Source organism: Opisthocomus hoazin, chromosome 16 (genome assembly GCF_030867145.1).
Source record: "Opisthocomus hoazin isolate bOpiHoa1 chromosome 16, bOpiHoa1.hap1, whole genome shotgun sequence".
In the NCBI taxonomy this organism is placed as follows: Eukaryota; Metazoa; Chordata; class Aves; order Opisthocomiformes; family Opisthocomidae; genus Opisthocomus; species Opisthocomus hoazin.
Genome location: NC_134429.1, coordinates 19476840 through 19489998, shown reverse-complemented (window position 1 = coordinate 19489998; position 13159 = coordinate 19476840). Strand labels below are relative to the sequence as shown.

At 46.1% G+C, this 13159-nt stretch overlaps 1 protein-coding gene across 4 annotated transcripts in view; it reads right to left on the bottom strand.

Moving 5' to 3' along the window:
* The window catches only part of MIB2 (MIB E3 ubiquitin protein ligase 2), a 51238-nt gene that overhangs the window by 26462 nt on the left and 11617 nt on the right, over window positions 1-13159 (bottom strand). For all 4 annotated transcript variants that reach the window (XM_075437639.1, XM_075437641.1, XM_075437642.1 and 1 more), the window contains 2 exons: window positions 8007-8357; window positions 7362-7533 (listed from right to left, as the gene is read on the bottom strand). In XM_075437639.1, coding sequence (XP_075293754.1) covers window positions 7362-7533; window positions 8007-8253 — 419 coding nt within the window. In that variant the 5' untranslated portion in view covers window positions 8254-8357. The remainder of the gene's footprint in view (window positions 1-7361; window positions 7534-8006; window positions 8358-13159) is intronic.

Sequence of the window (13159 nt, the reverse complement as noted above, 5' to 3'; positions counted from 1 at the left end):
GGGGAAGGCTACCAGGGGCAGGACTGACCTCAGAATGCTGTGTTTATTTTCCATCTAATACCTAGAGAGGGAAGGTGGAGACTCAGAAGGATAAAAAGCTTACGCTTGAACTTACTGTTTACTTATCCATCAAAAGCCTAAGTGTTTTACCTTTCTTAACTTGTTAACAGATCTTCCACCTCTGCTTTACAACCTAATGTGTTTAAAAAGAAGGAGAGATTATTTGCACATGTTCTTCTAATCGTCGAATGTTCATTATCCAGATTGTAGCTCAACAGGAGGAAGATGAAAATCATTTTTTGAATGGTTGAGATTTTGTCTGTTTCAAGCACCACCAAGGCTGGCAGTTGGTATGAGAGAGGGCTAGGAAACAGCTCAGCTAAAAAGAAAAGCTGATCAGCATTTATTTTCTTGCACTGCATCACGCACTGTAGACTGGCTTGAAAAACCAGCATGGATTTGTGTATGACACCTGAAACAGCTCAGCTACAACATGCTATTTTCACTGTGTTTTGCTGAATGTTTTTCTAACAATTTCTCAAACATGTCTTGGTCAAGCCTTGGCACAAAGCGATAAAAGTACACTTCTTTCCCCCAAACCCTACTCTCTCAAGCAAGGGGTCTCAAAGCAAAGATTCTCAGCGGTCGCAAAATAAAGCTCCAAGTTAAGCTTAAGCAAGATGCTTAAACAGCAGAATAGACACTATTCATTACATTCCTCGCATAATTTCCCTTTTTGTGTAATCATACAACAACAGTCATTTCCCATCCCAACAGCTCTCAAAGGAACCTGTCACTTTCAGTGAAATTTGTGGCTAGAGACCAGGAAAACAAAGCTGACCAGCTCAGAAAGCCGAGCTTCCTTGAAGCAGAAGGAAGCCTAAGAAACTGCATCTCCCATTCTACTCAAATGCTGGAGGCAACCCACCGTCACTGCCTTCTTTCCCTGGCCTCACAAAAATACTGACCTTGTCTTGAACCACGCTGCTGACCAGCAACACCAGAGCGTGATGCGAGAACCAGACGCCCTGAGCCAACACATCTTCGGTTTTAATCTCGTTTCACGTGTACTGCTCCAAATACTGGATAACCACCAAAGTTATTAGTGTGTTGCAAAAAATACCCTAGGGATAAATTTAATCGCTGCAATATTGCCTTTAATAACAATTTTAATTAAGACAGCCAAAGTCTGCAGCCATTTCTGCCCTACAAATTCCAACGATATTAAATTAGAGCCCAGCAAGCACTTGGGAGCGCGTACTGTGCCGAGCGAAGCTGCGTCTCCCTGCAGCACGCTGGGACCCCCCCGACCCTGCGGATACTCCGCCTGTGCTTGGATTTCCCCGAGCTGCTTCCGTAGCCTTTCACACCACCGAGAGCTACGCTCCAGACAGCTGGAAACATAGCATCACTCGTGCTTTGCAGAGAGAGATCCGAGCCCCAAAACAGCTGACTGGGAGCCGCTGAGGCAGAGACCGCTTTCCATCTGCGGTAGCGACCTGCGGCCCTGCAGAAGCCAGAGCCCCTTCACGCCAGGCACAACTAACGGCTTCTGCAAGGCAGAGACTTCTCCACGGCAGAAAATTCTTATGCAAAGAAACCAGCACAATGCACGGGACTGGAAAGCAGAAAGGGATGGCTGCCCTGCGAGGTGGCAGGCCCTAAATACTGCGTTAATTAGATCATCCCATCCCTTCAGCAAGGCACAAGTGTCAGCTCACAGTGGGTACAAACCCACAGTCCTTCTAGGGTGTACAAAGATCTACGCAGGCTACCTCAAGAAAGGCTGAAACAAAGATCCTACAGAAGCCACAGGTAAAACCGACCTCAAGGTTGCCAGAAATTCTGGATTGTCTAATCCTCCCTAGCACAGCTTTTACTGAAGCACTTCCAGCAAAGGATAAAGGAAGGAAACTCTGACAGATGGCAGGCGGATGCTGATTGCTCAAGCATGAACCAGTATAAGACAAGGACATGAGTAAGTGAGGGATCAGGATCACAGAAACCTATTTCAGGAACTGTCTTTACCAAGAAATTCTATTGTCAATCCCACCCTTCCTCGCCAAGGCTCAGCTCCTCACAAAACCAGCTGTATGTTCTAACTGAGATGGCAGGGTCCGAGCTGGGCTAAACGCTTGCTGTCTTCTCCCCCAGCCTCGAAAACGAACTCACATCAGCTCCGTTTTGGAAAGCCACAATGGGCAAGATTTCAGTCTGAGGCTACTAAATCTAAACCAAAACGTGTGCACACCTAAGACCCAACACCATACTGCAGACAGAAGGCTTTCTCAGCTACGCTCTGAGAGATGTCTGTAGGCAGCCTTTAATGGCAGAATATTGTACTGGGAGAGACACAGCAGCACTGGTGAGCACACAAAGCGAAACGTCTTGTTACCGTCCTTTAACCATCACTATTAGTTCACAGGCTAAGGATGGTGTAGTGCAGATTTTCTCTTGCTTACAGTTTTGGTCATGTAATTCCAGAAAAGATCAAATACATCACTCAAATTTAATCTCTATTCTACAAATCAAACAGAATATTCCAAATGAAATAAGGGAAGCCTTAGCGTGGGGATATGCCCTAGTTTTCTGCAATGTACATGTTTTTTTAAGGAAGTACAGTTAGGCTGTTTATCCGGTAAATCAACGAGGTTTTTAGAAGTAAAGTTATACTCATTCATTAATAACTACATAAATAAATTCATATTAATAAATTCATTAACACTTAATGAGCATTTTAAAAAGTTAGCAAACAAACATCACCACGCAAGAGTCAGATTTGATTCAAAACGTTACTCACCAAAACTTCTCAGTCCAGCAGCCTAAACCGACACGGCACCACCAACACACGCTGACGAGGTTACGACAGCAAACCAACCCGCGGCCCCCGCGCTGCCCAGCGACCACACGCCCAGCAGCTGCCGCTCCGCTGCTGGGTTAGCGCAGGCTGACAGCGGCAGCAGCCACGGGCGGAGGCTGGGTTATTGAAGCTGCCTCGGATGGGTCTGCATTGCTCGGGCATAGCTAAGCGACAGCATCCGCTTGTTCTCGTAACGTATCCGACTCAGAAATCCGACTCGTGGCTAGACTAGACAGAGCTGCTCTAAGGATTATGGCTGAAAATAACTGCTAACTCTGTTTTGACTACAGTATAAAGCACAACGTGAGAAAATAATTGTATTTCTTATGCTTGATTACACAAAACATTTCCCCGTGTAGCCTGCTGGCTCCTCCAACTCCATTGTTCTCCAGAAAAAAACAGGACTTTTGAAAATTTAAGGTTGTGATTTATTGGTGACTAAAGTCTAGAAAATAGCCTGGGTGAAACGCAACACATCCGCTACTGAAATTCAGCTGAGCATCATCCCCCAGAAGGTGATGCACGCAAAATGCCATTAGTGCTTTTGCACTTGAATATAATAATATTCCTCTTATACAAAATATTAGTATTATCTCAGACTTGATTATTTGCAAAACGCACCAGAGTGTGTCCGACTGTTCCAGCCCTAACATAAACCTGATGAGTTTTGCTTTGCTATCCTGCTTACAGACACTGATTTATCTTCCAGTTAGCACGCATATACTCAGCAAATGGATACAAGACTGAGAAAAAAGGCCTTCAGTGAAACTGAGCTGCCCATCCTTTCAAACTCAGGACGAGAGCCTCTCTCAAAGCAGCCATAAAATTCAAACCAAACAAGACCAATAAAAAAATACCAGTAATTGGCACCTGTCAGAAAGACATTACTTCAACTCAAAAAAGATTAAAAAAAAAATCAGTACTTCCTGCCACCACAGGTTCAAACTCAGGTCATTTAAGACCTGAAATAGCCTTCAGGTACAGATATCTTCAAAGCCTCTTTAGCAAACTGCTTGGGAACCCTCCGCAGTGTCTGTCTGGGCTTAAGGCCTCTTCAATCCTAGGATTAGGGAGCTGCCACAAACAGCTCTGTGCTGGCCTCACCGAGGTTTAGCGGCAGAGGAGCCACGCGGTGGGCCTGGCAACAGCAGCGCAGGTCTCCAACTGCCCTGGCAGAGGCCTTACCTTCCTCTGCCAAGGGATCAGCAATGGCAGCAGCTGCAAGATCGGACGTGCAGCGATGCTCTCTCACAGTGGACCAAGAACGGAGACCAGAGAGGGACTGGGAACCCCCAGCTCTTGACCTCTGGTTGAAGAGACAGCTGATGGGACAGCTCCATAGCACAGCTGCACTCCACAGCTCTACGTTTGATCTCACTGATGGCAAGCCAAGGACTACATTCAGGATATAGAAGTAGCCCCTCCTTCATTTTGCAAAACCAAGATTAAGGGATGCTGCCAAATTTGGCAGGCTCTCTCCATCTTCTCCCTTACAAGCTTTCTGAGTAATTAACACTCCTGTGGGCTCACTGCAGCATTTTTCCTGGATCTTGACAGCAACACGCTACTGTGCTCAAGGCTCACCATAAAGAACCAAAAGACACCCATTCCCTGCCAGAGAAAGGAGGCGAGAGAACCTTGATCTCTGAAGGAGTCTCATCCTGTGTTTCACAGCCATTCGAACAACAGCAGGTAGCAACAAAGTCTCAAGAAAACCCAAATCCACACAGCAGTTACCATGTCTTTTTAAATACACAGCTTTTTTTTGGGGCCTTGGGGAACTGCCAAAGATTTTCTTTTCTATTTTATTAAGCAAGAACACTGAGATGAGTGATCTAAGCGATAGTCCTAGTGAGTCATAAGTATGCAATTTTTGTTCTTCGAAAAGGATGCTGCATTGCCTAAGGCAATGTGGCTTTACAGCTCAGACCTCAGTTATTCCAAATAAATCCTCTCTGGGGCATTGCTCAAACGTGATCTCCTTTCCTGCCTCTCCCTTCACTTTTTTTTTTTTAATCAGAACATTCCATCCTTCACTGCAGAGCAATCTACAGAACACTAGACCAACAAATCACAGCATCACATTTGCATTAAAACAAAGGTGCTCTCACCTCTTCCTGCTCCTGCACTGCAAGACATTTGAGTAAAACTGTTTCAGCTTGCCCGCTCCCTGTATGCAAGCTCTAGCGTAAAACACACGTGCATTGCAGTTATCGTATTCTACCATCCACTACAGTCAAACGACTGAAACAAAAAGCATTTCCAACAGCCTCTTTGCTCCAAAAGCTTCGCGACTTCCAAAAATCACAAGATGTATCTTCATTCATGTTTTAAAATTGCGCCTTTCCACAACTGGAAGCTGCTTCACTGTGGATTTCTGACTTCTCTCCATCCCTCAGCACGACTATGTTCAATACCTGCCATGCAGGAACAGCAGGAAAGACGCTGTATTATCCCATGACAGCTACTGCTGCTTCTTCCTTGGCCCCCTTACTGAGGCTCCCAGCAACCACTGCCACATCTGACAGGCTCCTGCTGTGTCCCTGATGTTGCACACATACCCACACACCCCTTTATCATTTTTTTTTTTTAATTAGCTGCCTGGTATTAGGAAGATCATTGCTCCCGCTAACACACAGTAACATCAATCAGAATACTTCAGCAAAGGACTTGGTGTCGTAGACTCCGGCCTATGTCTAGACTTCCTTTCATCACCTAAAAAAAAGTTCATTTATATCACATCTTCTCCAACCACTGAAGGAACCACACTTGCAGAAAAAAGCAAAAGAGCTTAGGAAAAAACCAAACCAAACAAACTAAACAGTCCCTAAGAGGCAAGCATCATCAGACACCAAGTTCTGCTCTAGCAGACATCGACCTCCAGAGAGGCCTCCAGTGCTTCGGTGACATCCCGGCGCGGTGCTGCAGCGTTCTGTGAAAATCAAACAACCCACACAGGACAGTGCCAGGTCTGGCAAGTTTCCTGCCAGTCTTCCAAGGTCTCTTTGCCCACTGACAGCAAGCACTCCACTGCCCAATTCAAACAGCAGCCTGGACACAGGTCAGACAGAAGTTTTGAAAAGAGGAATTTGCTCTTTTTACATCTTTCACCATTCAGATTCCTCAGAAAAGGAAACAAGAACCCACGCAAAGGCCAGAAAACTTGGATTGCTCTGCAGCCACACAACCTCTTACAGTCATTGTTGCCTACTTTTTTTTCTTTAAACATGAGGAAGATCATGTCCCTTAACTGCAGAGGATACCTATAGCTCAAATAAAAGACAAAACCAGGCACCTCTGAGCGACTACTTGGAGCTAACTATAACATTCATAGAAAGAGAGAGGGGAAAAAATATGTCTATCTTTACATCTGCATATATATTTTATATATATACGAAAACACAAAGCTCATTTCACAATAGGATCTGGCTGGCTTGTCATATTAATGCAAGCTCAAGAAACATCCTAATCTGGTGGATAAACACAAGCCTCCAAGCTCAGAGGGGGCCTCTTTGGACAGCAACGTCTGTCCCTTTGCTAGCGCTCAGAATTCCGGCTCAGCCACACTGGCAAAACCATGGTAATCAACTCCAGAAAGAGCTTCCCATACGGGAGGAAAGCCAGCTGCAAATCCGACACCACTGTCTGTAGCAAAGTAATTACACTTTTCATTCCACAGACAGATGCAATGCACAGTGATATTTTCAAAGGGAGAAGAAAAAATAAAGAATGACACAGACAGGAGCTGATTTCCTATTACTTTTCCTAAAGGGAAGATGATTACTATATCCACCTTCATGCCCACCTTAGGGAGTGCAAACAAAACTACTGTTGAGACTATTTTTTGGTTCTTCCTCAGGACAGGAGAACAGACCTCCACGTTTTGGCACATCATGAATGAGCATAAAATTACGGATACTGTTCTGCAGCCACCAGTTTAGCAGTCACTTCCAATAACGCCAACGTACAGAGTAAACGAGAAGGTGCTGTTCTTCAGTGAATCGTACAGACCCCAAGAAGAAATCAACCATTTGGGAGTGCAAGATTCCTGTCAGCCTCCCTGTGGCCACTCAGTTAACCAAGAACAGCAAATAGCAAAGCATACCTAGGAAATTATTTAATCAGGGAGGAGGAAAAGAAAAAACAAAGCAGACAAACATTTTGAATTTTCACCTTAATTTTTCAGAAAAAAAATCTGCTGATTTCTGTTTGCTTTTTTTTTTTCAGTGCCAGATCCAGACATATGCTATTCTATGCAACAGTGACCCCCAAACATTTTTCACTGTGCAACCCTACCAGTAAAAAATGTTGAGCAACCCCAACATATGTACATCTATTTCTTTGTAAGTGATATAGGCATGTACTACGGAAGTTCTGTTATTTTATTCCTCCATCTCAACAACTCATCTTGCACACACCCCATTTTGGAGACCATCGCTATAGAATCGTGACCTACAAACCCCAACGTGGTTAACTGGACTTCCCCTGCAGCAGCACTTACGGTTGTGAGTGTGCCGTCTCGTAGCGCTCGAAGGAGTGAGACAGATCATGCTTGTTGTTCATGTAACACTGTGTGCACAAGTCATAGTCAAAACACATTTTGCATTTCCACCGCATTCCCCGTATACCATGCTTCTTGCAGCAGTCACAGATGATGTTAGGGTGACGGACACCTAGGAGAACAAAAGCAAAGCAATGTAAGATCCACACAAAATCCAAATAAACCAGGCTGATCAGGCTCCCAGAACCACATCAGCCCGTTTCAAAGAGAAAAATCGTGTACTCTGCGCGTATTGAAGATGATGCCATAACATAATATGAAACGATGTGTGTAATATGAAGTATCCATTTCCTGGATTAAGGGACTCTCATCCTAAAAGTCATGCCAGAATCTAGCAGAATGACAAAGTCAGCAAAACTGTTAGACTCACAGATAAAATGAAAAGGAAAGCAATGCCTTTGCATAGAGGCAAACAGGAATTTCATTGCCATGAACTGGCTGAGCGCACGCTGCTGCTCAGCATCGGTCCACAGGCAGCTGCAAAGGGCTTAACATTCCAGGCAGCATGCGAGGCAGGTGTCACATATACTAAGGAGACGGGTTTGCAGCGCTAGTGTTTGTGCTTCTTGTCCATACTATGCTTACCTATTTGTGCGTTATCATACAGAAGGAGGTCGTAAGCCCCTTGGAATCCGGTCCGATAATTGGTTCTGTTGCCTTGATCCCACTGCACGACCACAGTCTTATCTGGCGTGGTTGGGCTGCCCGTCCGACCAATCTCAACCACAGTCCCGACATTCCCTTCACCGCTGTCCTGGCTGCCCCACTTCCAGTCCACTCCACGAACTACCCGCATCCCAACCTGCATGCTGGCATAGGGGTCCACGTCCATTGATCTGCACAGCAACCCCTAAAACTCTTCCACGTGAGGGGTCTTGGAGACGGGCAGTATCATCAGCAACACATTCAGCATCGTCAGCAGCATGGTCAGCACACCTAATAAGACAATATACAGTTAAGTGATGCCACTCCACACGTCACAGCAAGACGAGCGGATGCCATTTCAGCTCGTACCCTTGGTACACACACTCCTGCTGAACTAGCAGGGCCAGGAGGTTTTTTAGATTCCACTTCTCAGATGAAACGAACGCAAACCTCCAAGTTGAAGTACTTGTCCCACTCTGCTGTAAACACCATCATAAGACATTCTGTGCAAAGAGATATTACTGAGGAACGTCCTGACTACCTCCTCCTTAGGTTGAATATTAATTACAGTCCAGCTGGGAATTTAAGAATCACTGCTGCCTTTAGCAAGCAAATTGGAAGCCCCTTTTCTTCATAGTAAGGTAAGTAGGTAAACTTCACTCCAACACCATAAAAAAAATTAAAAATAAAGGCAAGAAAGGTAATTTTTTTCCCCAGAATGACCCAGCTACAGAAGAGGCCTGTCCTACTCAGCAGATAATTATGTATTTTATTTAAAACAGGGATCCCCACAGCTTTAGCACAGATGGGAAGGATATGCAAACTAGCCAGACTTCCAAGACACAGAAACACCTGCATAACATCCAGCAGACTTACTCCAGAGCACTGAGTATGATGGAAGAGAACTGAGCAAAAAGTCTTTACAAAAATCCAGCACCAGCCCTTGATTTCAAACTCAGGAATACGTGCAACAGCTACCAGCGACAGAACGGAAAGAGAAACAAAAAAGCACAGAACAGAGGGTTGAAAGAAGCGACCCGGGAAAACACCAGCAGCATGATTATAGCAACAAAAACGCAGTACCGGTCTATTTTTGAGGAAGACTCTTCATATGCATCCTACCACACAACACTGCAGTCTTGAATTGCACTTGCCCAGAAAGTTAGTTTCGGTTTTGATTCTGGGATACAGAGTCTTAAAGACGCTTAGGAAAGAAACGGTGGTCTGTTTTCCAGAAGTAGTAGCAGTTTTTGAAAAAGTGCCAACATCAGAGAAATGTCAATCTTTGCTGCTGTTTAACAACGCTAGCTACAGCAGAAACAGGCGAGGGTTACTGCTTACCTACAACAGGCACTGCAGATGTTGGGATCAGTAAAAGCTCGGGATAGCCTTTCCAGCTGTTGCCATGACAGTTGGTAAATGAGGTGAATGCCACACAGACGCAGCACTTCCACAACTTTGAATTAAATCAGACAGAGTGCCAAAGCCTGGTTTACCTCTTTACCAGAGCAACCAGACAGAGCAGTGTGGCTTTCCATATTCAGGGCCACGCTGCTGCTTTGACTTCTACAAATATCTAGTGCAGCACCCTTTTATCTTTGGGCATGCCTGGGTCTCCCTCTTCCTCTCAAGCTATCCCTAACATCCAAAATCTACACAAAATTTAAAAAATGAACAACCAACCAACAGCACGCCAAGGGCCAAACTGTGCAGGTTCCAAACGTACAGCAAACCTTACCCAGGGCCGTGACGCGGAGCCAGCTGACGCCAGGCTGGCACACCAGCTGAGGAGCTCGGGGGACGCGGACCCGGACACGGCGAGAGAGCAGCTCCGCGCCACGTGACGCTGGTAACACTGCCGCCCACCAGCAAAGCAACTGAAACCACTGAGGCCTGAAAATAAACTCCTCCTCCAGCCAAATATCCCCTTTTAAATGTATGGAGGAGCGGTTTGATGCAAAATCAAGTTGCTAGCACGCAGAAAGAGCCTGATTTTTGTTCAGCTTCAGCATCTCTCTCGCTTCAGACTTTCCCTGCTACGCATCACTGTGGCATCCACACATCTGTCACACAAGAGCAATGTCAAAAACAAACGTCCTGTGAACTTCATGTCATCCTTCGTTCTCATCATCACTAAAAGATGTCGTGGGCAATGCTTTAATTTAGACTTTCTCTGTGGAGGCGGGTGTAACACTGCCGACTTTGCGGTGCACCGGTGTTTACTGTCTTTATGAAAAAAGAAATTCTCAAAAAGAAAGAATATCCTTTTCAGAAAGCATTGCAGAGCCCAATGAGCTCTGTACAATGCGTTCTTCCTCCAGACCAGAAATGAATAAAATGGACATTTTATTGCTTTAACCAAGAGGCACAACTGCTTTTTTGAAAGGCTGCTATCAACCAGTCAAGACACTGAAACCCGCTGCAGAGAAAGCAAATGGCAACATCCTGATGATTCAAAGGTGCAAGAGAAGCACAGTTCAATCACTGCTACGTGGCTTTGCCTTAAAAACAACAACCACCCGTCCTGAGTCAACTGTCAGAGGCAGGGGGAGGCAGGAACAGCGGGAAAAAGAATTGCCTGCTTAGAGAAGGGAACAACAAATACCAGGGTTTTTTTTAGATGAGCACGGAGCGCCACTCCCCAGACTTCAGAGTTTTATGCTGCTTCAGTGGACCCTTCCCCTCTCCCCAGAAATGAATGAAACCTCACAGGCTTCAGAATTCTCAATATTTCAAGGAAGGTAATGCCAGTTCCAAAAATTATTCATCATAAAAGAATATTCCAGGCTGTGCCACAAGCCCCTGAAGTTTAAGTTACTGCAGTACAAAGGAGGACGGTCCCTTGCTACCTGAAAACAGCAGAGCAAGCTAGCACGCTGTATATCGTGACATGTGCTCCACAGAGCAGTCAAACAGCAGAGCACCAACCTCAGGTCAGAACCACCATGGGCCTAGAAATGAGACCTACATACAGGCAAAACCACACGTTGTCTGTGCACCTTCCCACTGCCTTTCTGGCATGGATGCCACAGAGATCCCTTCTCCAACCTGCCAGTGAAACCCACAAGCTACAGGAAGATGCTTTGGAGAAGGAGTCCTGGAGAAACGCATCGTGAACTCCCCTACGGACGCAGTACGACCTGCCATCGTCAGGTGTCTGGTGCAGAACTGCCAACAGACAGCAACTTCTGTCACTATAACAGATACTGAGTTGCAAGGACAAAAATTCATCTAACTGGTAGCCCACCATAAGCTGGATGCAGATGGGAACAGACTTTCACTGCTGCTACAGGTGCCAAGCTGCAAAGGAGCTGCGCACGTACGCATCCCCCAGCCCGAGGAAGCTACTGCAGTTCAACCGTGCACTTGTGATGCTGAGTACGAGTTCATGGAGTCATCTGTGCTGCAGTGACCTTCCTGCAATCCCTTGCTCGCTGCCCTGAGGGCTGTCTTCTTAATGGGAATACCCCGTTTTCCACACAAGAAGGCACCAAACGCATTCTATGTTCCCATCTAATCTGCCAGGGTGATGCATACCAGGAGTCAAGAACCACTCCAGATCTTTACGAGATGAATGACAATGCTCATGCAGTCTGAGCCTCGCCAGAGATCAGTATTATTTACTTCCTAGGTGGAAATGTTTCACTCCCTGAAGCACGTACTCCTCCCCCGATGCTGTCCAGGTCATAATTATTCCACGGAAGGATGGGTTGAGCTGCCAGAAATGATTCACAGAGAAAACATCAGTTTCCCACGGGAGTTTAAAGTAACTCTGAACAAATAATCCATCACAAGACACAGGCATATTTCTGAATCCTGACCTAACATTCTGAGCTCACCTACCGTGGCACAGGAAAGAACTGCCCAGGTGTAACCTAGGAGTCCGTTCTTAGGAAATCCCAGTAACTCTTCACTGGAAGAAAGGGAAAATACTTAAGCGCCTTCAGTCCCGCAACATTTTAGTCACAAAAATTGCTGATATTCAAACTACGCTGTTGGTAGCAGGCGTTCCAGAGGCAAGCTAACACCCTCCGGTAAGAGGCAAAGGTTGCCGCCGTACTGGACACGCAGTAAACAGAGCCCAACAGTGCTGCAAGCAGATTGACAAAATCCGTGCATGTACCTGGATTATCAAGTTATTTGAACAGTAAGGTAAACAGAGCAAGGCACAGGTGATTTTGTTTCACTTTGGTTTGCTTTGGGTTAAGCAGCTTATTTTTTTCCCCTCTTTATGCATATTTTGCAGTTTGAATTGTCTTCTCGGGTGAATTACTCCACCTTAGAGAGCTTTGCCTATCCTAAGGATGCTTCCTCAAGTGCTCTGGCTATGGCAAACGCAAATAATACATTTTTTCCAAAAGAGCAGCACAAGCTTACGCAGCTCAGACTTTGATATTCCGCTAGTTTCTAGTTCCTGAACATGCTTACATGGAGATGGTTGCAGCAGAACTTTGATTACGGGGTCTTTTCCAGAGCAGCTCATTCAAGCCCAAAACACCCAGCTTTCCCAACTGTTGATTCATAAGACCCAAAAGAAGTCATTATTACTCTCTAAGCATTTTGGAAAACAACATCATCCCTCATCTCTTCCTATTTAGACTCATAGAATGGTTTGGGTTGGAAGGTGTTTGCTTTGGCTCTTCCTCCTCCTCAGGTACAATCTGTTATTTTGGATATTAGATGGCTAATAACTGGAGATCTGCAGCATGCGACCCCTACCAAAGGGCTCACGCCACCTGCTTGCTTCCATCCTCTTGCTCTCAGGTGGTTTTCCAAGGAATACAAAGCACACCCGGGCTACAAACCCCTGGAACCAACAGAGCCACGGGACCCTTCACACCCAGCCCAGGCGCGCTGGAGCAGGGGAAGCCCTGCTCCCACCACCGACACCGACCAGGACCAACCAAGCCAGGGCACCAGGCCTGCTGCCACCAACCGCTGGCAGCTCCTGTCCGCGACCACCGCAGCCCGAGCCCCGGCCCTGCTGAGTCCCAAGCACTGGGGGGACGCTCAGGGCCCCGTGGCTGCAGAGGCCAGAGGAAGATTCCCCCCAGATGAGACCAAGCCTTCCTCCCCATCGCCCCTAAAGCGGC